Source organism: Peromyscus californicus, unplaced genomic scaffold (genome assembly GCF_007827085.1).
Source record: "Peromyscus californicus insignis strain IS unplaced genomic scaffold, ASM782708v3 Scaffold_5__1_contigs__length_169319896, whole genome shotgun sequence".
NCBI classification, from domain to species: domain Eukaryota; kingdom Metazoa; phylum Chordata; class Mammalia; order Rodentia; family Cricetidae; genus Peromyscus; species Peromyscus californicus.
Window position 1 is genome coordinate 100,159,240 of NW_026294573.1, and position 20,641 is coordinate 100,179,880.

Here is a 20,641-nt window from a genome sequence, read left to right on the forward strand (position 1 = left end):
GGAGACAGACGGCAGCACTGAGCGTTGGAGACCCAGAGAGCCCACGCTGATGTGGAGGATGAATATTTAAGGATTAGTCCAGTGGGGCATGTCGGGGACCTGGCTAGGGAACTACCCTAGAAAGGCTGTTCACCTCAAGACAATGCTTTTCCTTCCCAGGCCCCTGGTGCAGTTTCCACAGTCAGGGCTGAGGTTCCGCAGCGTCAGCCCCTCTTTCCTCAGGAGGCTCTAACTATTTCTTTTTCTTCTCTGCTGTCTTTTTCTTTTGGGTGCTGGCCAGAGCCTGAGGCTGCTTTTTAAAGTCCCTAATCAAAGATCTGCTTCCCTACTCTTTTTTTTTTTAATTAATTAATTTTTTTCCTTGCTCTTTTTCTAAAGCCCCCTCTCACTGTGTGGCTGCGGCCACCAGATGGCTGACCTCCATGTTTATCTTCTCCTTTCTCCTCCTCCAGACAGCTGAGATTTACAGCTTATCTACTCTGGCTTTTCCTTCTAAATGCTAATCAAATGTCCTTGTGCTTCCCGCTTGAGTATGTTAATTCTTTTATTAATGAAACTAAGAACCCCATAAGGAGCCCCTGATTACCATGGTATATGCTGGCTCTGTTCTCACCTAGTCTCTGGGGCCAACTCACCCAGAACTCCCTTGGCATATCCTGTATCTGCCTGCCCAACATTTGCCCACAAGATGGGATCCAGCATCCTAGCCTGCCGGACCTCACACTTCATCTCCCATGCCCTGGAGGTGACTCCCATCCACGGACCAAGTTCATGCCACCCTCTGCAGAGTCAAATCCTGCACACCAGCCAGAAGCCATGCTCCCTCCAACTCCAGCAGACACAGAACCTTTGTGACAGTGACTTGTCTACTCAGGGTGTCCACTGTCCCAAGGCATTTTGCTGCTTTATCACTATTTAACCTTTCACAAGCCCTGTCTTGCCTCTAGGTGAAAGGGTGTGCCATCCATCACAGCAGGGGTGGGGCTTAGATGTAATTCACTCACTGTTTTCTTTTTCAAATAATTTTAAACAAAGGACAAATAGGCAAAATGCCTGCAGTGGCCCCTCAGAACATAGAATCATTTGCATGGAAGAAGGCATGCTGGAATGTTCCAGAATGTGCTCTGAGTCTTGAAGTGGCCACCTTGGGGGCTGCAGCTAAGGGGTCAGACCTCTTCCACTAACTACAAGGCTGCTTCTCCCCCCCCTCCACACACTCTTGTTCTAACATCTAGTGAACATAATGTGTTTTTACCATTGCCATAGTTTATAATCATTTAGAAAATGTTAAAAAGTTTTACTGTATTAAAAAAAAGAAAATATGAAAAGTTCAGAAAGTCTGAAAAGAAAAAAAAATGAGATCATCTACAGTTCAGCCGTCAGGAACAAATTTCTATGACATTTTTATCCATTTCCTTCATTTGTCCAGAGGAGGCACCTCAGACCTTTCCAAGTTGCAGAGTTTCAGAGAAGCAGGTCTCACCCTGGGGCCAGCCTTGGCCTTCTGCATAGACCCTCACTCCAGAAGGAACACAGCGCCTCCTATAGAGGCGCACACAGGCTGTTAATTACGGCCCTCCGTTCTGTGGCTCTCCTCCGCCCTCCTCTCTGCACCACTGCCTTCCCACGTCTTGAGGGACTTTATCCGCACAGACTATCACTGGAAATGCTAGGGTTACCCAGCTGCTGCCCAGGGCTGGATGGCCCAGGGGTAGGGACATAAGACCTAGCCCTCTACAGCTGTCACAGAGTAGACACACACACACACACACACACACACACACACACACACACACACACACACACACACATGAATCTGTCACTTAAGCAAAAAGGAATCACAAAATGGTAAAAAATAAACCCTATGGCTCTCAAAGAAGGGAATGCTTCTCAAAAAAGGGAGTGCTTCCGGGGAGAGTGTAAAAAAAAAAAAATAGTGTATGCGATGGTACTAGAGCTTAGACATGCATCGATGGAGGGAATGGCATCCCAGGTAGGAACAGAATGAGCATAGTCCTGAGCGCAGATGGGTGCTAGCCACTGCCATACTTACTGGAAATCCTGGTAGCCCGGGGACACCATCCGGCCCCTGCAACACACCAAAGACAAAGAGTTCTTAGAGTCAGAAGCACTGTGCCTCAGGGACCACTGTCCCTCAGGAGGGCAAAAACCCAGGCCTGTTTTATCCAGAGGGTCCACTGTTCCCCAGATCTACCAAAGATCCAAGCCTATTTCCACCCAGTGTGAATCACTGTCCCATTTTGTAAAAGGGGGTGCTGAGGATTGGGAGGGAAAGTGCCACTGGGTCACACAGCTAGTTAACAATGGAGGCAGGGACCGTCCTCAAGCACCCACAGGCTCACACTGCTCCCCAAGCTGCCACTATTCCTTACTGAAGCTTCCTCTGTATGCTATCACTCAATGCGAAATCTTCTGGAGTGATGGACAGCATGGGAACCTGGGCAAGTCGGTCCTGGAGATGGACTTGAGGATAGGCTGGGGGGGCTGGAGGGAGAAGTGGGTGCATGCTGGGAGTAAGACTTTTTATTAAAGAGATGGTGATTTTAAAGGACCTGGCAAACAGAGTGTGTACTTCACCACACAGGGTCACAGCCCCCATTCCTGCCACCTCCAGAGATTGGATGCTATTAAAGGGACATGAGCCTGACATGTCCCTTTAATGGCATAGATAGATAGATAGATAGATAGATAGATAGATAGATAGATAGATAGATAGATGGATGGATGGATGGGTAGGTGGATGGGTGGGTATGTGGATAGATGGATAGATGATTGATAGATAGATAGATAGATAGATAGATAGATAGACAGACAGATGATGGATGGATGGATGGATGGATGCATGCATGGATGCATGGATGCATGGATATCCTGGGAGATGAGGCTGGACCCCAAGGTTCCTATGGCCAGCACTTTTTTCCTGCCTGATGCCCATCAGATGCCATGGGAGTTTATTAAACAAAGGGAAACCACTTCTTTCTTTTGAGACCCTATCTAGTGTGGGCCAATGCTAAAGCCTCGAGGGAGTCATGTGAGACCCTTGTATGTTCCTTTCCTAGTCTCTAAAATGGTGTGAGAATGGCTGAAGTTAGCCTCAATCCTCCTCTGGCTCCAGTGTCCCATTAGGACAATCCTGTTCTAAGAAATGAGACTCAGCTGACACATACAGACCCCCAGCATTGCCCGAATGGCATGGTACGAGTTGCTCTCTGATCTCACACAGAGCTCTGGTGCATGGGACTGAAAACATCAGCTCCACTGAACGCAACTCTGCACGATGAAATTAGTATTAAAAAACTTCTCAAAAATTCAGCTTTCCTTTCTTTTGACTTCGATAGACTCTGGCTCTATGCTCCACGAGCTTAAATAATTCCAACCTGACCCAGCACTTCCAGTGGGGGTGTCTGGGTAGAAGCCTTACTCAGGGGCAGCCACAGATACAAACCGGAGGTCCCACAAGCTCAGGAATGTCCGAGAAATTCATGAATCCATTAGTGACGTTGAACAAAGACTGAAAGAGAAAAATTACTCAGTGAGGACGAAGGACGGCATGTGCTCTTCCCTGCTTCTGGCAAGGAGGCCCTAGCTGAAGTCACCCAGCAAGGAGTACATTGATCACACCCCAAAGCCACTGCCAAGCATACCCAACCCTCCCACTCCCCATCAAACGGTCCCAGTCTGCCTGTCATTTTCCTTTTTAATTAACTTTAAAATTACCCAGTAGATGAATGCCTTCTCTCTTTAAAAATTGTAAATAGATGTATACATACATACATACGTGTGCCCATACATAATATATATAATATCTGTGTATGTATGTATGTATAAAATAACTCATGTATGTCGTTATTTTACATAAATGGCATCAGGCTGTGTGAACTCCCCTTCAACTCATTCTTTTCTACTCCATCATCCTGTGTGGAGAGCTTTCCATGTGCAGTTCTGGAAGACGTCTATTTTTAGTTTGAACAGACTGCCAGGGAGCTCTCCAAAGGGGCTGTGCAATTTACACTTCCCCCACAAGCACTCAAGATTGTCTATTTCCCCACACACTTGGCACTTTTAAATCACACTCTTTTCCTCTTAACTCTGGTCATTCTTTTTCCAGGTCTTTGGGACTTTTTTTTTCCTGGCCTTTCTCTTGTCTGCCTGCCTGGTTGCTATTTTCTTAGAAATGCCATGGTCTTTCTCAAAGGCCTAGTATGTGTATATCTGATGGACAGAGGGATGGATGGATGGATGGATGGATGGATGGATGGATGGATGGATGGATGGATGGATAGATGGGTGGATGGATGGATGGATGGATGGATGGATAGATGGGTGGATGGATGGATGAATGGATGGATGGATGGATGGATGGATAGATGGATGAATGGACAGGGAGACATACATCTGATCCAGTCACAGTAACTTCTCTCCATAACTTCAGTGACCCCCAAGCCTGCTACCCACTGTCAGTGAGTTTCTGGTGTCCTGGCACAGGCCACACAGTTCTATCTCCTTCCTTGACTCAAGGTGCCACTCCTACCAGGACACCAGAGTCACTGAGAGTCCTAGCCTCATGCCTGCTCAGGAAAACCCTCCTCCCTTGTCTAGATCCTGCCAAAAGATACTTCCTCCAGAAAGTCCTCCTTGATTTCTCATATCTCAAACTCACTTTCCTCCCCCGTTCCAACTCTCTTTGGTCTCTGGCCTCTGGGTCATACTCTCCCCAGTCATCCTCCTAACTGCAAGGAGTGTGTGTTTCTTAGTCACCTTTAAACCCTGGGCCTGGTGCAGAGTGTATGTGTGTGCATGAATGTTTGCATCAGAGTGTTAATGGTAGACACAGAGATTTAAATGACGCTCAGGTGGGGACAGGCAGAAGACAAGGAACATGTAGGAGGACAGGCTTGTTATCAAGCCTTTGTTTTGTGATATGGATTAATGACATCAAAACCACAGGTTACTACTTCCCTGGAAATGGAGGTCAGTGTGGGGAGAGGCTTGCTTTGTTCATCCATGTGGAGAGCTTTCCCAGTGAAATTTTGGAATCTGTCTATTAATAGTTTTTTTTGTTTTTTTTTTAACGAATTGCCAAAGAGCCATCCAATGAGCTCATCTGAAGATACCTCCCTGACAAGCACTGACCCTCAGGGGTACAACCCTGGCTTCTCTTGGTCTCTGTACTCCCACCCTGGAAGACGGGAGATGCTTCCTGATGGCAGTTTGGGGGGCATGCTCAGCACTATCCTTCTCTGTCTTGTCTGACTCTGGAGTCAGTGAGCAGGCATGTGCTGCTCCATAGGGTGGAGGCTGTCAACCTCAGCATACCCTCTGCCAGCAGTGAGCAGGCATATGCAGCTCCCCCACAGGGTGAAGGCCGTTAGCATGCCCTTTGCCAGCAGTGAGCACATGATCTCAGGTTTGCGTCTCCAGCTTTGGTTCTGAGGCAGTCGAGAAGGAAAGTCAAACTTATTTGGGGCTTCCTCAAAACTCTAGTACTTTCTAGGCTGCTCTCTGACCCCTGATCTTGCCAAGCAGAAGAGCGGACTCCGTCGGTGCTATGTAGGAGAGCAGTGGTATAGAGGGGGTAGGGACAGATAGGTGGGCATGCTGGCAGGCGCAGGCCCTGACACTCTGCATAGCCACCAGCCCTGTAGCCCTGAAGGGTCGGGTGACCCGCCATCCCCTTTAGCAAAGCAGAAAGCATGTGACCAAGCTCCAGCCTGGATGATACTCACACTGGACAGGACCTCGACACGCCCAGGTGGCCCCCTGGGCCCAGGGGGCCCCACAGTGCTCGTTCCGTCCATTCCCCGTTCGCCCTAGGCACAGCAGAGGGGAGTAAGAACAAAACTCCCGATCCATGGATAACGAACCTTCTGGAAAGACCCCACCTCAGATGGCTAACTTACCTTGGGTCCTTGCTCTCCTTTTTCTCCTTTGGGACCCTGACAAAAATAACCAAACAGATGAAGAGATAGTCTTTGGTTTTCCCCTGTCCTCTGGTGCATTCTGTCTACTTGGCATCTCGTCATCTCTCCCTAAGCCCTGCAGTCGATGCTGTCCCAGGTGATGGGATCAAAAGGTGAGGGGGAAATTCCCCTTCCAGGGTCAGAAGAGAAGTACCCACAGAGGGCAAGCCCCAGAGGCCCTCTCCCAGCATGGAAGTGTCCCCTGACTCTGCCCTCAGATCCTGTGTGTACAGGAAGCTCTGTTTTCTGTGCCAGAAGTTACTCCCTGAGCACTTGGCTCTAGGTTCCACGTGACAGAGATCATAAGATCCAGTGGAGTGTCTTCATTCAGGCATACCACATAGGACAAGGGCGGTGCCTTCTAGGGATGAGGGAGCAGGCAGGGCACCTGCTGGGAACACAGGTTTTTTTTTTTTTTTTTTAAGGGGTAAAGTGACTCTAACATGGTGATGGGAAGCCATGAAGCAGGGAAGCTCAGTAGTGAGGAACTGGCCAGTGGGGACAAAGATGACTATCAAGTATCCCTACGTGAGTCTGTGCAAACCTTCTATGTGGCCCCTGGAGAAAGAGCCTGCAATGAGCTCCTTACAGGCTGCACAGCTCAGACCCTGTGATGAGCACCTTATAGGCTGCACAGCTCGGGGCCTGTGATGAGCACCTTACAGCCTCCAACGAGCACCTTACAGGCGGCACAGCTCAGGGCTGGAGGCACAGCGAGTGTGAATCATCGAAAAGAGAAAGGCCAGGGTGGCCCCACAGCCTCCTCACTCAGGTATGAGAGCAGGACAGCATTCATAACAGGGTTCATAAAAGTCTACCTACACTTGGAGAGGAGGGCCCCGAGATTCTGGGTTTGCTCAGCAGCTGGCTGTCCCCCGAACCTTCGATGTCCTAGGGAGGAAGCAGAAGCAAGGATTTCAGAGCTCACTGCCAGGTACCTGCTTGTGCCAGGGGGAATGCTTGGGACTGTGGGCTCACAGGGGACTCAGCAAAACCTCCACCCTGGGGTCAGTACCCAGTGTGCTGTGCCTTCCAGTGGTCCTTACTAACCATCACTCTTCAGCCACAGAAAGGAAGAAAGTACCTCAAATCCGAGTTCTGTTGTACATCCAGGACCTGGGGGCCCAGGGGGTCCTGGAGGCCCTGGTGGTCCCATAATCCCAGGAGTACCAACTTGTCCGTTTTTCCCTGGGGGCCCTGGTAAGCCTCGGTTGCCAGGGTCTCCCTGTAAGGAAGAAGACAGGATAGTTACCAGCTGCAATTCCCCCGTGGAAGGAGAGCATGTGCACCTGAGTAAGGAAACGACTCCTTGAAGCTAATTAAGTTGGGGAATTCTCCGATGGGCGCTGCTTGACGGCACAGGACAGCTGTCTCGCTAATTGGCATTTCCCTTGGCCGAGGTGCTCACTAGAGGGGTGAGGAAGGGGGATCGTGGCAGGGGCATGCCCCCCACTGTCCCGGCTGGCCTGTCTTCCCTGAGTCACCTCTCTGAGGAGTGCTTCTCTTTGCTCTGTGACATTAATGGGTTCGCTCTGCTGGCCCAGGGGTACACCAGGAGCAAAGGAAAGAGGAGGGAGGGAAAAGCTCTTCTCAATTACCTTCTCGCCGACGGAGCCATTAGGTCCTCTTGCTCCCTGAAACACGCAAGCACAGGGGCCAATTAGGAGGCGTCGCAGGAGGCGTGCTCAGAGGGAAATGCAGAATTACAGACAAGCGAATAGCAGGATATGACAAACAGGATCGTTCTATCTGGGTTTGGCTGGTGTCTCCGAGCTGAGCACATTACCATAGGTAATGGTCCACTGAACACGTCAGGCCGAAACCTTGAGAAACCCATTCCTCAACAATTAACCCCCCTCCCAAGATTAAACTAAAGCAGTTGGCACGAAGCAGGAGAGATCAAAGTATTCTCTTGGAGACTCACACTGAGGCAGCTGCGAGCACCCCCTAAGCCTCTACCATGACAGAGGTAAGGGGTGTTTCCAGCTTTAAACCAAGGGAAGGGGCAATGGTCAATTTTGATTACCAACTTAGTTTGGTTGAGAAGCGCCTTGAAGATTTGTTAAGCACACTTCTGGGCATGTCTGTGAGGGAGTCTCCAGAGAGCATTACACAAGAGGGGGAGACCTGCCCTGAATGTGGGTATCACCATTCCGTAGGCTGGGGGCCTACAGGCCAACTTGGAAGAACCAAGGAGCCAGCTAGCACAGCATCCACACCACCACCTCTCTCCGCTGCCAAGAGAGTTCGCAGGTTTGTTCTACTACGTCATCTTGTGGCCGTGATTCTGCCTCGCCATGGCCCAGACACAGACAATGGAGCTAGGCAACTAGGCCTGAACCTCTGAAGCTGTGGGCCTGAATAAGGCTGTTCTTCTGCAGGAGACAGTCCGGTCATCATGTGGCCACACAGAAGCTGTGACACTGATTATGACATGTCCACCACAGAAGACTGCATCTCTCCTTGCCCCTTTCCTGGGCTTTAGGAATAACTTACATCGCCCATAGGATGGGTGGTGAGTCTATAATACCCATCCTCAGATAAATGGGAGTCACCTGGCCTGAAATAAATAGGCATGTCAGCTGACAGCTCTCAAGGCCTCAGCCGTGGAGAGGATCCGCAGAGACCGAAATGCCCTGCCTGGTGGTGGAGAACATAACAAGAGCAGGAGGCAGCCCAGAAGGAAGCAGGGGTAGGGGTGACCCTTGAAGAAGCAAGAAGTAGGGGTGCCCCAGGAGCCTCTGACAGGGAGACAGGCTGAGTTTCTACATCAGGACAGCCGTCCAACACCAACCAGTTCCCCTCACCTTCTAGGCACAGCCCTGTCAAGGAGCACCTGTGGGTGTCTTAGTATCACAAGAACAATGAGAGTTATTTTCAGGAGCAAAGAGAGGGCAGGGCTTGGAAGCCTAGAAGGTCCATGGGCACCAAAAATGAGATCAATTTCGGAGAAACCCTGTTGATGGACAGTCTACTCCTCCACTCTTACTGAGAAACTCACAAGCCTCAGGCGTAGCCACTGCCCACTTCCTTAATAGTCAATGCCAACAGAGGCATAAAAACTCAAATGAGATGCCAGTTTTGAAAGTAAACACACAGGAAGATTCACCGATCTGAGGGAAGGAGACAAAGTCAATGATGGAACAAAGGAAGGAGAGGCAACCAGAGCTTTATTACTCTGAGAGAGAAGGGACACTAGTATATAATCATGAAACAAGAACAAACTATTGTGAGACGAGAATTCCCTCAGAACAGTGGTCATGAAAAAGAACCAATTAGGAGTCATGGATATATGGTTGAAATGAAAATTCTACAGGAATAAAAGAGACAGATCCCGAAGAGAAAATTAACAAAGACCAAAAACCAGGCTACGACATTGCTCCAAAAAGCAGCACAAAAGAATAAAAGACCCAGAAAGAATGACCAAGTAGAGCTCAGAGGATAATCAGGAATTCCGATATCTGATCAAAGCGAATAAAGTTATTCTTTATTATTAGAGAATAGAGAAAGCAACATGTGAGCTGACAGTAACTGAACATTTATCATATATACAGTGTTCTGTCTGCATGTATGCCTGCAGCCAGAAGAGGGCACCAGATCTCATTACAGATGGTTGTGAGCCACCATGTGGTTGCTGGGATTGAACTCAGGACCACACTGAGCATTTCTGGAAAAGCAAAAAACAAAAAACAAAAACAACACAACCCAGAGGTCTCCGGACTAAACAACAACAGCCCACTCCGAGGCTATTTAGTACCAAATGGAAGAATACATCTTTTAAATAATCCATATCCAGGGTTGGAGAGATGGCTCAGTGGTTAAGAGCACTGGCTGCTCTTCCAGAGGTCCTGAGTTCAATCCCAGCAACCACATGGTGGCTCACAACCATCTGTAATGAGATCTGGTGCCCTCTTCTGGCTGCAGGCATACATGCAGACAGAACACTGTATATATGATAAATAAATAAATCTTAAAAAAAGAAAGAATCCATATCCAGTGACAGTGTATGGGGGATTTCAAAACACCAAGCGAAGGGAGAAGTCAAATGGCCTTAGGTAGGCTGAGAATGGAAATGAATCTGAGTTCATCCCGGATAAGAGCAGACACTACCTTCAAACCTCAGGGGCAAATGGTCTCAAATTTAGAATTGCATCACAGTCAAATAAAACACAATCTCAGTGTTATGTTTGGAACTCCCTATCTAGACCAGGCTGGCCTTGAACACATAGAGATCCACCCCTCTGCCTCCTGGGTGCTAGAATTAAAGGCATGCATCTCCACACTAGACTAAAAGAAGAACTTTAAATAGCCACAACCTGGAAAGTGTGCCGCGTGCAGACCCTCTCTGAAAACACTACAAGGATCTGGTCCTGCAGGAATAGTCGAGGAGGAAACACAGGATGCGGGAAGCAATGAAAGGTGGTACCTTGACTGCTTTTATAACTACACATTCACTCAAAAGGCTGCCGAAGGCAGAACTTCTCTGTCCTCCCGTCTGAGCCCAGCACACTTCCTTGTCCAGTGGCTCGGCCAAGACACAGGTAGGAAGCCAGGAACTGAATAATTTTCAGATTCCTTCCAGCTGGCTCTGGGAACACTAACTGGAGATGAGCCTCAACAAAGTTCTTCAGATAAACAGCTGAAGTGAGAGCATCCCCGGAGAGCTCGGCGCAAAGACAAGCCACCCATAGTCCCACAGGCAGCCATCCTCCCTCTCTTTCCGGGCTCTCTGCTCAGCCCCCAGGGGCTCCCTGTGTGAGGCTCAGGATTCTGCTGGTGAGGGTGGTCCAGCAGTGCTGGATGAAGACCAGTGCTTGGTATGTGTGGGGCATGCAGGACAAGGCCCCACATCTCAGCACCAGCTCCTTGGTTGGGAGACCCTGCTCAGTCTTTGGGCTAATGATGGGGCCAGTGCAAGTGACAGTTAGGCCTGCCGTAGGAGGCACCAGGCTCCCAGGGCAGGAAGAGCATGCTGGAGCACTCCAAATTGTACACTCAGAACCTTCTGTAGTGGGTCCTAGGCAGCCCAGCAGATCCTCCAGTGCCTGCCCTAGCCCGGGAGCCACCAGGGATGACCTGGCTCTCTGGGGAGGCAGAAGGAAATGGAACACTAAGCAGAGGAAGTAGTCATGGCCAGAACCATCACCCCACCCCACCCCAGTGGCCAACACAGGCAAATTGAGCAATTGAGTGGGACCTTCTTGCTACCTGGGGTACAAATGTGTCTCAAGTTACTGAGTTTCTCTTCAGCTGCTAAACGTGGAGGCTGCAGTTTCTTAATTCTGTTCCTCTTGAGCATGAGCAATTAGTTACACATTGCATCCTGCCTGCTTCAGCCCCTCCTTAAGAGAAGTATCTACTTCCAGCCACACATCAAACCACCAGCAGGGCTCTTGTGAACCACACCTAAAGTTGCCCCATCTGGTGCTAGGAAGTTCCCAGGAATCCACAAGGATGACCCCAGCCTAGACTACTAGCAATAGTGGAGAGGGTGCCTGAATGGGCCTAAGTCTAGTAATCAGATCAGTGAATAACCTAATTGTCATCATAGAGCCTTAATCCAGTAACTGATGGAAGCAGATGCAGAGATCTACAGCCAAGCACAAGGCCAAGCTCCAGGAGTCCAGTCGAAGAGAGAGAAGAGGGATTCTATGAGCAAGGGGTATCAAGATCACGATGGGGAAACTTACAGATAACAACCAAACAAAGCTAGTGGGAACTCATGAACTCTAGACTAACAGCTGTGGAGCCTCCATGGGACTGGACTAGGCCCTCTGCATAAGTGAGACAATTGTGTAGCTTAGTCTGCTTAAGGGGACCCTGGAAGTAGGATCAGGATCCATCCCTGGTGCATGAGGTGGCTTTTCGGAGCCCAGTGCCTATGGTGGGACACCTTGCACAGCCTTGATGCAGGGGAGAGACTTGGAACTACCTCAACTGAATGTACCAGGCTCTGCTGACTTGCCATGGGAGGCCTTACCTTGCCAATGGAGGGAATGGGGGATGGGTTGTGGCAGGTGAGGGGGGGAGAGGCTGGGGGTGGGAGGAAGTAAGAGAGGGGGATCTGTGTTTGGTATGCAAAAATGAATAAAAAAATTCTTAATAAAAAAAAGTTGCCCCATCTCTGAAAGCATTCAGCTGTGCTTCCAACTGATTCCATTCAAGAGAGTTATTATCATGAAATGGAAAGCTCCATTGTTTCCCATTGCTTTCCCAAGTTTGTTTAAGCCAAATGCATCTTGTAGCAGATCGAGAGGAAGTTCTAGAAGGCATCTTAGTCCCTGATCTTTCTCTCTGATTATCCTAGGCAGCTTGAACATGCTGAAAATGTAGGACTTAGGTCCAGTCCATGGGCTCACAGGTATGGGGGCCAGTAGTTTGGAACACGAGCAGATTAGCCAGGGGATGGCAGGGTCTAATCTATTAGGACTTTCATGAGTGAGTAGGGTGAAAACTGAGAATCTGATAAAGAGTTCAGGAAATAAACTTCACTTCCAAAATGAGGCAGTAGCACATGTCACTCCTTAGCTGGAAGGGATTTGTGTGCCTCGAGTCTAGGCACTTCCTTGGAATTCCAACTAGTAGAGTCGTGTGGTTATGAGTGGGAAATTGTAGAGACTCATTCCTACAGCAGAATGAGTCACAACAGTGTTCCGTGTCACGAGATCACAGCTTAGAATTAAAAAAAATTTTTTGACCTTTGAGACAAGGTCTTACTAAGCTGGCCTGGCTGGCCTGGAACTCACTATGCAGACCAGGCTAGCCTCCCACTCTTAGAGATCCTCCTGCTTCTTCCTCCACAGCACCAGGATTAAAGGTGTACACTACTGTGCCTGGCCCGTAGTTTAGAACTTGTGCTGATAAATCTTGACTGTCGGCTTGATTGGCCTGAGCCTGTCGAGATCAGCAAACGACACATCTGGGCGTGTCTGTAATGGTGTTTCCAGAGAGGATTAAATAAGGATGGGGACCCACCTTGAGTCTGAGTGGCATGTCCCATAGACAGGGAGTTCAGATGGCACAGGAGTGGAAAAATGAGAGCTCCTAGCTCAGGCATGCACTCTGTGTTCTGGCCAACATGAGCTGCTCTGCACTGCCCTATCTCTGGACTCCCATGTGACAGCCTGAGCCTCTGACCCCTGCTCCACCATGGGCTTCCACCATGACGGCCTGAGCCTCTGATCCCTGCTCCACCACAGACCCCCCACAACAATGAACTGAATCTCTAAACCTGAAAGCCAAAGCAAATCTTCCACTTTTTATCAGGTGTTTTGTCGCAGCAACAAGAAGGCTAACACAATTCATTGGAAATTTTGGCTGGTGATAAACTGAATTATCAAGGGCCTTATGAGATGTCCTTAATAATATACAGAAACAAAGAAGAAACTAGCAGATACAACGTGACCTTTTTTTTCTTTTTTCAGTGTTATCTGCTGAGTTTGCTCATGGGGTTAGTATTAACGATAATTTCAGCTCAGTAGCCCCTACAGACTGCAGTCTCTTTGGTTTTATGGAAGCCTGTCATGCAAACGTTGTGCCAAAGCCAGCTGATAATGAAAGAGGAAAGATGAGAAGCCAAGCCAATATTGTGATGTGCTGGACTTCAAACACAGCTGGTTTCTGGATTCTGGGCAAAAGCAGCTTGATGCTCAGAGTCTTCAAGGGTACCCTGATGTTATTACATGAATTACGTTCCAAAGCAGATTGGGATTGCTAAGAGAAAGAGACAGTGGCAATGATGTCATCAAATTTCTCTTCTAACTTACAGAAAGATAGAAGCTGGATCTACAGTGAAATTTCAAGCCCAGTGAGATTACTCAAAGACAGTTCTAGGTAGCTCAAGGTTCTCCAGCAATTCTGGGTAGTTGAGAAAACTTCAGAGTACAGGCTCTCTCCTGTGTGGGTGCCTCAGAACCTTCCAAGGCTGAGGAATAACATGAATGCCCTGGATCCTGAGGACTATGTCCTCAGTCACTGCAAAGCTGAACGCAGAAGCTGCAGTGTATAACGGAGCAGTATCTGAGGACCCTGCTCTCTAGTAAGCTCCTCAACTTCCTTACCAGATGTGTTTTGCAGCTGGGAAAATAGGCCACTTCCACCTCTTTCATCCTAGGATAAAGATGTCAGTTCAACTTAATGTGGGGAAAATAAAAGATACTTCTATTTATACTAAACATCATAAATAATCTACCAGTACATTCTTAATGATCATCCACTCTTTGATGACAGGTTCATGTTTGATAAGGATGGTTTTATATATAAGTGTATCAAATTTCCCAGACAAGTAAATCCAGTCTTATTAACTATGTATAGGGGGAGGGGAACCTCACTTTGAGCTAGGCATGGTAGTTCCAGCATTTGGGAGGGAGAGACAGCAGTACTAGAGTTCAAGGTCATCCTCAGCTCTTATAGAGTTTGAGGTCAACCCGTGCTGCATGAGACCCTGTCTCACAACCACAAGAACACACACACACACACACATACACACACACACACACACACACACACACACAATTGTTTTGATAATTGCCCTGGCTGTTCTGTGTGCCTGGCTCATAGTATGAGAAAAGATTTCCTACAGCTCGGTCTATCCAGCCAAGGTAGGTGCTGCCTAGGCCTTATCAATGAAGCTGTGCGGGTCAAAGAGAGACACTGGCAGAAGTCAGTAAACGTATCGCTGGACCCAACTCTCATAAAGGCCCAAGACACTCATTTCCGACTGTCTGGTTCCCTTCAACCCTCCAAATGCAAATGTGCAAGTCCTTTTAGAACCTGCTTTGGCTTAACCCAAAGCAGGCCAGGTACCAGCACAACCCTGGGCCTCTTAACAAATCCCAGGGCTAAGCCGGCAAAGCTGAGGTCCAGCAGTTATCCAGGGCGGCGTCGCTCCTCCTCTGGCCTGCTGCTCTATGAGCCAGCAGCAGGCCACAGGAGCAGCTGCAGCAGCACATGGGTGTCTTCAGGCAGACAGTGTGGGAGGTTCAGCCGCTGTTTCGGAGGTGCTGGCAAGGTAAGTGTGGGTTGGTGCTGCTTCCTGCAGACCTAGATTTCTTATGAAACTGTTGGTTTGTATAAGATAAGTTTCCTAAAATTTCACAGTTGTTTCTTTTTCTGAGAAATTCATTTGCAACAAAAATCAGGTTACTCTTTCCGTTAAGCTGAGGGAAACCGGAATTTGATTCAGCGGCCATGGTGTCCTGGCAGGAAGTATTTCAAACATGTTCATAGAGGTGATGCACAGGCCCGACCTCCTATCCAGTGGGTTCCTTGAACCCTGGTTCACCCTATTAGCACATCACTAGTGCAAAGTGACTTGTTTTTATTTATTATCTCTCTTTGCAGGAAGAGACTCGTTTTCATTCTGGCTGGGAAGGCTGCAAGGGCAGGAATTGCCTTCTCCCAAGAGCACCAGCATGGACAGTAGAAAGACAGACCTGCCAAGAAAGACTGAAGGCAGGCTCACTAGACATGGTAGCTTAAAATGGTGTTTTGAACAATAGTTCACTTATTCATAAAAGGCTAATAGAGGCCTGTGCTAGGTTGGAAGGCTATTCCCGCTCTATGGCAGGATAGGATGCAGGGTACACAGGCAGGCTAGCATCTCCTGTGTTGCTGGCTAAGAAGGTTCTCTGTGTCACAGAAAGAGGAAGAAGGAAGGGTGCTGGAAGAGTTGAGAGAAGTCAGGCATGATGGAACATCTATAATCCTAGCACTAAATGTTCGGCAGTGGGATCTTGAGTTTGAGGCAAAGCCTGGCTACGTGTAGCATGACCCTGTCTCAACAAACCCCAAACAAAATACCCAGCCCAAATGAAAGAGTGAGGAGGAAGACATTCAGTATCCTCCTCACCTTATCCACAGTTCCACTCTCTGTGGTTTCAGTTTTCCGGTTAGCCATAGGCTGAAATTATTAAATGGAAAATTCCAGAAACGAGCTATTTCACGGGTTTAGATTACAACACACCATTTTGAACAGCATAATGAAACCTTACAACTTTCTGCTCTATCCTACCTAGGATGTATGTAATTCCTTGGTCTAGCATGTCCACATTTATATACTACCCACCCATAAGTAATTTAGCTGCCATCTTGGTTATCAGATCAAGTACAGTATTATTCTCCCATTCATTAGCCTTTATTTTATTTAATAATGGCTCCAAAGTGAAGAGTAGTGATGCTAGCGATTTTGTTATATTGTTATGAATATTCTATTATATCATTAGTTACTGCAGTTATTTTTTTACTATGCTTGAATTTAAAAATTAAATGAGTATGTATGTATGTACAAGGAAAATAACAGTGTATATATATATATATATATATATATATATATATATATATGTGTGTGTGTGTGTGTGTGTGTGTGTGTGTGTGTGTGTGTGTGTGTGTGTGTGTGTCTTGCAACATAACCCTTAGGATAAAGGAGGGTCACTGTATCTGAACTGAGCCTTGATGACACAAAGAAGTGGCATTCCAGACAAGGCTGATACCATATTCAGAGGCTTAGAAGCTGCCAGAGAGGAGCATGCAGCAACTGGCCTGTCACTCAGAGATGTACCAATGAGCAGCGGGCCATGTGCTACGGAGACAGCTGGTGCTAACCAAGAAGGGCACCATAGCTTTGCCCAGCAGAGTGCCACAGGCATTTTCCCAGGAGCCAGTGAGTGCCTGCGACATGAAGGTGGACAGGCACAGGTCGGGGGGTGACTATGGGTGGAGAGGACATCAATGAGGGTCCTATTGCTACAGGGTAGGCAGAAGAGATGAACGTCTGGTCAGGATGCACAGGAAGGTCACAGGTATGGAAGTCACTCTTGATAACTAGCCAGTGGTGACAGGGAAGGAAAAAGGAGAAGAGGGAGCCAGGAAAGACAAGACCAGGGGAGATGGTGGCACCACCCTTCACGGATGCTAAGGCACGCAGGAGTGGGAAAGAGAAACAGACGAGAGAACTGTGAACCCAGGGGTAGGATATCCCACAGAGACGACCAAAGAGAATAACGGAGAAGACGACCTCAGGCTAGGGCTCAGAGAGCGCCAGGCTGGCTCCCGGCGCTGGAACTCACACTGTCCCCATACCTTCTCTCCTTTCATCCCAGGCTTGCCAGAGGCTCCATCAAGTCCAGGCTGTCCCTCGGGGCCCTGGAGAACATCAGTGACAATCAGCTCACAGCATCTCTGCTAAAAACCACACAAAACCCTACCTAGGAAAGAGGGAAGGTTGAGGGAACTTGAGACCGGGGAGCACAGGGTTAGCTGCTTGTGCCCCGAGACAAGCATCCTCTGTCTGAGTCACATCTCCTCGGAGGAGGAGGACATCAGGAGCGAGATAGGACCAGATGGTCTCCAAGGCTTTCCCACAGCAGGCCTAGCTCTGGTATCCTGTGGCAGGTTCCAAAGCCTGCATGAGCCTGCACCCCAACCCCCATGTAAATCAGGAAAGCAGTGTGTACAGCATGTTCTTGGCTGTCCTTCCATGGAGTCTCAGCAATGACTCAGATGGGGAAGATTTTGGTCCCCAGCCTTGGGTAGTGTGGGGTCTGTAATCTGTATGTGAAAGGAAGCCCCATGATCACAGGGTGAAGGAGGAGGCTTCAGTTGCTCACCGGAGGTCCTGGCTCTCCTGTGGGTCCATCCTCTCCCGGAGAGCCAGGGGGTCCCATGAAAACATCAGTTCCTGGTTTTCCTGGAATCCCAGGTGATCCGGGTGGGCCTGGGGGGCCCGGAGGACCCTGAAAGACAGTGTTGGAAGCAATGAGGGAGCATGAATATACCAAGCATGCTTTTTTTTTTTTTTTTACCTTTTTTCCAATCCTGTAAGAAAATTGGGGTTCTCACCTTGCACAGGGAGAACTGAGGCTCAATGGGACAACATGACTCAAAGACTCATACACACACCGTTGAAAAGCAGGGAGCTGGCATTTGAATGTAAGGTTTTCCAAGCAGATCACACCAGGCTTTCTCCCAAATGGTGTATACGATAAAGAACCAATTAGCTGGAATCCCAGGGGAGCCCTGGTTAATTCTGCTTTCTAATTGACTGTAAGGTCAGCCAAGCAGCCTGTGTTTGACCTCGTCCCGAAACACTTTCCAAAGTGGACTTGTTTCCTCAGCCTCCTGCTGGCTGTCAGATCTCACTAGCCCAGACTGTTCCTGGTAGATCCACTGGGCTTTCACGCCACTGAGCGCCAGGGCCTTTCCAGCCCTGGTAATGGGCAGGGGCAGCTAAGTGGAACATCAATCTAGGGCAGTACAGGGGCTCAGGGGAAGAGCTGGAGGGCTCAAAGACGGATCTAGAACTAGCCACACTCCCTTGTGGGCAATTTAGAGAGGACCAGTAGAGCCCCTCCTTGGGCAGGCCAGACGTGTCACAGGCACCAAAAATGGGCCAAGAGCAGACTGGGGGCCAGGGAGGATTTCACACTGGAAACTGAGTGTGAAATGCTATCCAAACAGAGAAAGGACCAATTCTTTCACAGATAAAGAGGAGTGTGGAAGCCCTGGGTGGAGGCGAAGGCCAATGAACAAATTTGCTGTGACGGAGACAAGAGCAGCTTCCAGGGAAAGGAGGAGGGTAGGGTGGAGAAGAGAAAGATCTCAATGCAAATCCAGACTCACCCTTGGCTAACATGAGTAAAAAGTAAATGTATGATGATCCCCCACAGACTCCAGGAAACAGTCCCCAAGGGGCCAGTCCACTTTCATTGTTTGCCTCACCCCACAACCTGCCCTCCTGGGTCCCCAACACCAGCCCCTAGCACCCCCTCATACTCACTCTCAACAGATCCTCATTGCCCACAATGTCTCCAGAGCCTGAGCCCACATCCAAGGGCCAAACAGGGCCAGAGCCCTCGGCCTCCACTCCTACCTGAAAAAGAAAGAAATGCCCACAAGTGGATTCAGGTACCAGTCTCCATAGACAGCCATGCCACCTCAAGTGCTCCCATGTTCTATAGCCTTAAAATGTCTGTGGCCAACTTCCTTTCTGGTCTCACCTCTACACCCCCTTCCCAGCTGGAGTCCCGCCTCAGCTGCCCCATCATTCGGCCTGCAGGTGACCTGGTCTCAGTACCCTTCCAATTCCTTCTGTTTCCTCTCCAGGGAACACCTTAGTCCCTAGGTGGCCTCCCGTGTGAAACCATACTGAAGGTGAGGGCTTGGATATGGCTTTATTTGATCATTAAATATGCATATGCCGTGCCCCGCCCAGAGCTCCCAGGAGGATGGAGGTTGCAAGTTAGAGCTAGTAGCAGGAAAGTCACTGTCCTGTGGCTATAAGAGGGAACCAGCGCAGTTTGAATGAGAATGTTCTCCACAGGCTCATATGCTGAATGCTTGGTCCCCAATTAGTGGAACTGTTTGGGAAGGATTAGGAGGTATGGCTTTGTTGGAGGAGATGTGTCACTGAGGGTTGGCTTTGAGATTTCAAAAGCCCATGCCACTCCAGTCTCAATCTCTCTTGGCCTGTAATTTGAGGATCAGATGTAAGCTGTTACCTTCTTCTCCAACACCATGCCTGCCTGCCACCATGCTTCTCGCCATAATGATAATAGACTACCCCTCTGAAAATGTAAGTGAGCATCCAACTAAATGCCTTCTTTTATAAGTTGCCGTGGTGTTTCCTCACAGTAACAGAACAGTTTATGAGACAGAGGTGGTAGCGGAGGTAAGGATTCCCATTAGAGACTGTTGCTTTCATCTGATGGAGGAGGGAGTACCGCACAGCTGAACTCAGGGAACTTGGGATGGCCTAGATGGGAAGCAGGGAGGATCCCTTGAGCACATTCATTCATGGTTTGTTTCCTGGTGACCAGATAAATGGGTGTCATTCCTAGAGATAGGAAGCCCAGGCAGGGAAACGAGCAGGTCTCGAGCCAGGGTCTAGTGGAGATATCCTTCTTGGTCCCTTAGGGTCCAGGGAACATAATGATGTAAGTGAGCCTGCAGGGCTCCAGAACAGTGGAAGCCTGAGGTCTGACTGAAAGGAACTATAAAGTCTGGGAGTCCAGAAAGTCCCCTCCCCCACAGCACCATCCTAGAGAGACCCACAGGATCAATGAGGTGTCTCCTCCCAATGTCCCCTTCTTTGTAGACAAAATTGCTCACCTTTAAGCTCTGAACCCAACTGAAGAAAGGCATTTTCTCTTATAAGAATGGCCCAAGGCATAGCCTGTCACCCTGACCCCTGCCACCAGCGTTTCCCTGGTTCTCAGGGCTCAGTGGTCCTTTGTTCCTGCCTCACACTGGTAAGAGAGGGGATATGGTAGGGTAAGCTGAGCATGCACACACAATTGCATAGACCCTGATGTTGCCCAGGGTTCCCTGAGGCAAGTCTACCAGAGGCTTGGCATCTGCAACCAGTTTACTGCTCATTCTGTCCACCCCTGAAGCCTCTCTGGGTCTTGACTCCTCCCAGATCTGCCTTCCTGAAACCATGGGCTTCTCCAGACAACACTCTCAGTCCCACAGCCTGGCATAACTGGTGTTTAGGAAATGCCTTTAGATGCCAACAGTGTCCATGTGGGAACAGGGGGTGAGGGGAGGAGGAATGGAAGGAGGGAGGAGGGAAGAAGGAGAAAAGTGAGCCTATAAGATATCAGCTGTCAAAAGCCTCCGGAGAAATGGCTGCCCTGATAAATATGGTGAAGAATGACTGAGCC

The 20,641-nt window shown here is 48.9% G+C and overlaps 1 protein-coding gene across 2 annotated transcripts in view; it reads right to left on the reverse strand.

The window, feature by feature from the left end:
* Positions 1-20,641, reverse strand: part of Col15a1 (collagen type XV alpha 1 chain) — a 108,023-nt gene that overhangs the window by 28,208 nt on the left and 59,174 nt on the right. Inside the window, exons 12-21 of one of the 2 annotated variants that reach the window (XM_052716772.1) lie at positions 18,757-18,849; positions 17,588-17,713; positions 17,061-17,123; positions 7,580-7,615; positions 7,066-7,206; positions 6,804-6,872; positions 5,922-5,957; positions 5,748-5,831; positions 3,467-3,532; positions 2,054-2,089 (exon numbers count right to left, since the gene is read on the reverse strand). In XM_052716772.1, the coding sequence (XP_052572732.1) occupies positions 2,054-2,089; positions 3,467-3,532; positions 5,748-5,831; positions 5,922-5,957; positions 6,804-6,872; positions 7,066-7,206; positions 7,580-7,615; positions 17,061-17,123; positions 17,588-17,713; positions 18,757-18,849 (750 nt within the window). The remainder of the gene's footprint in view (positions 1-2,053; positions 2,090-3,466; positions 3,533-5,747; positions 5,832-5,921; positions 5,958-6,803; positions 6,873-7,065; positions 7,207-7,579; positions 7,616-17,060; positions 17,124-17,587; positions 17,714-18,756; positions 18,850-20,641) is intronic. The other variant, XM_052716771.1, reaches the window with a different exon arrangement.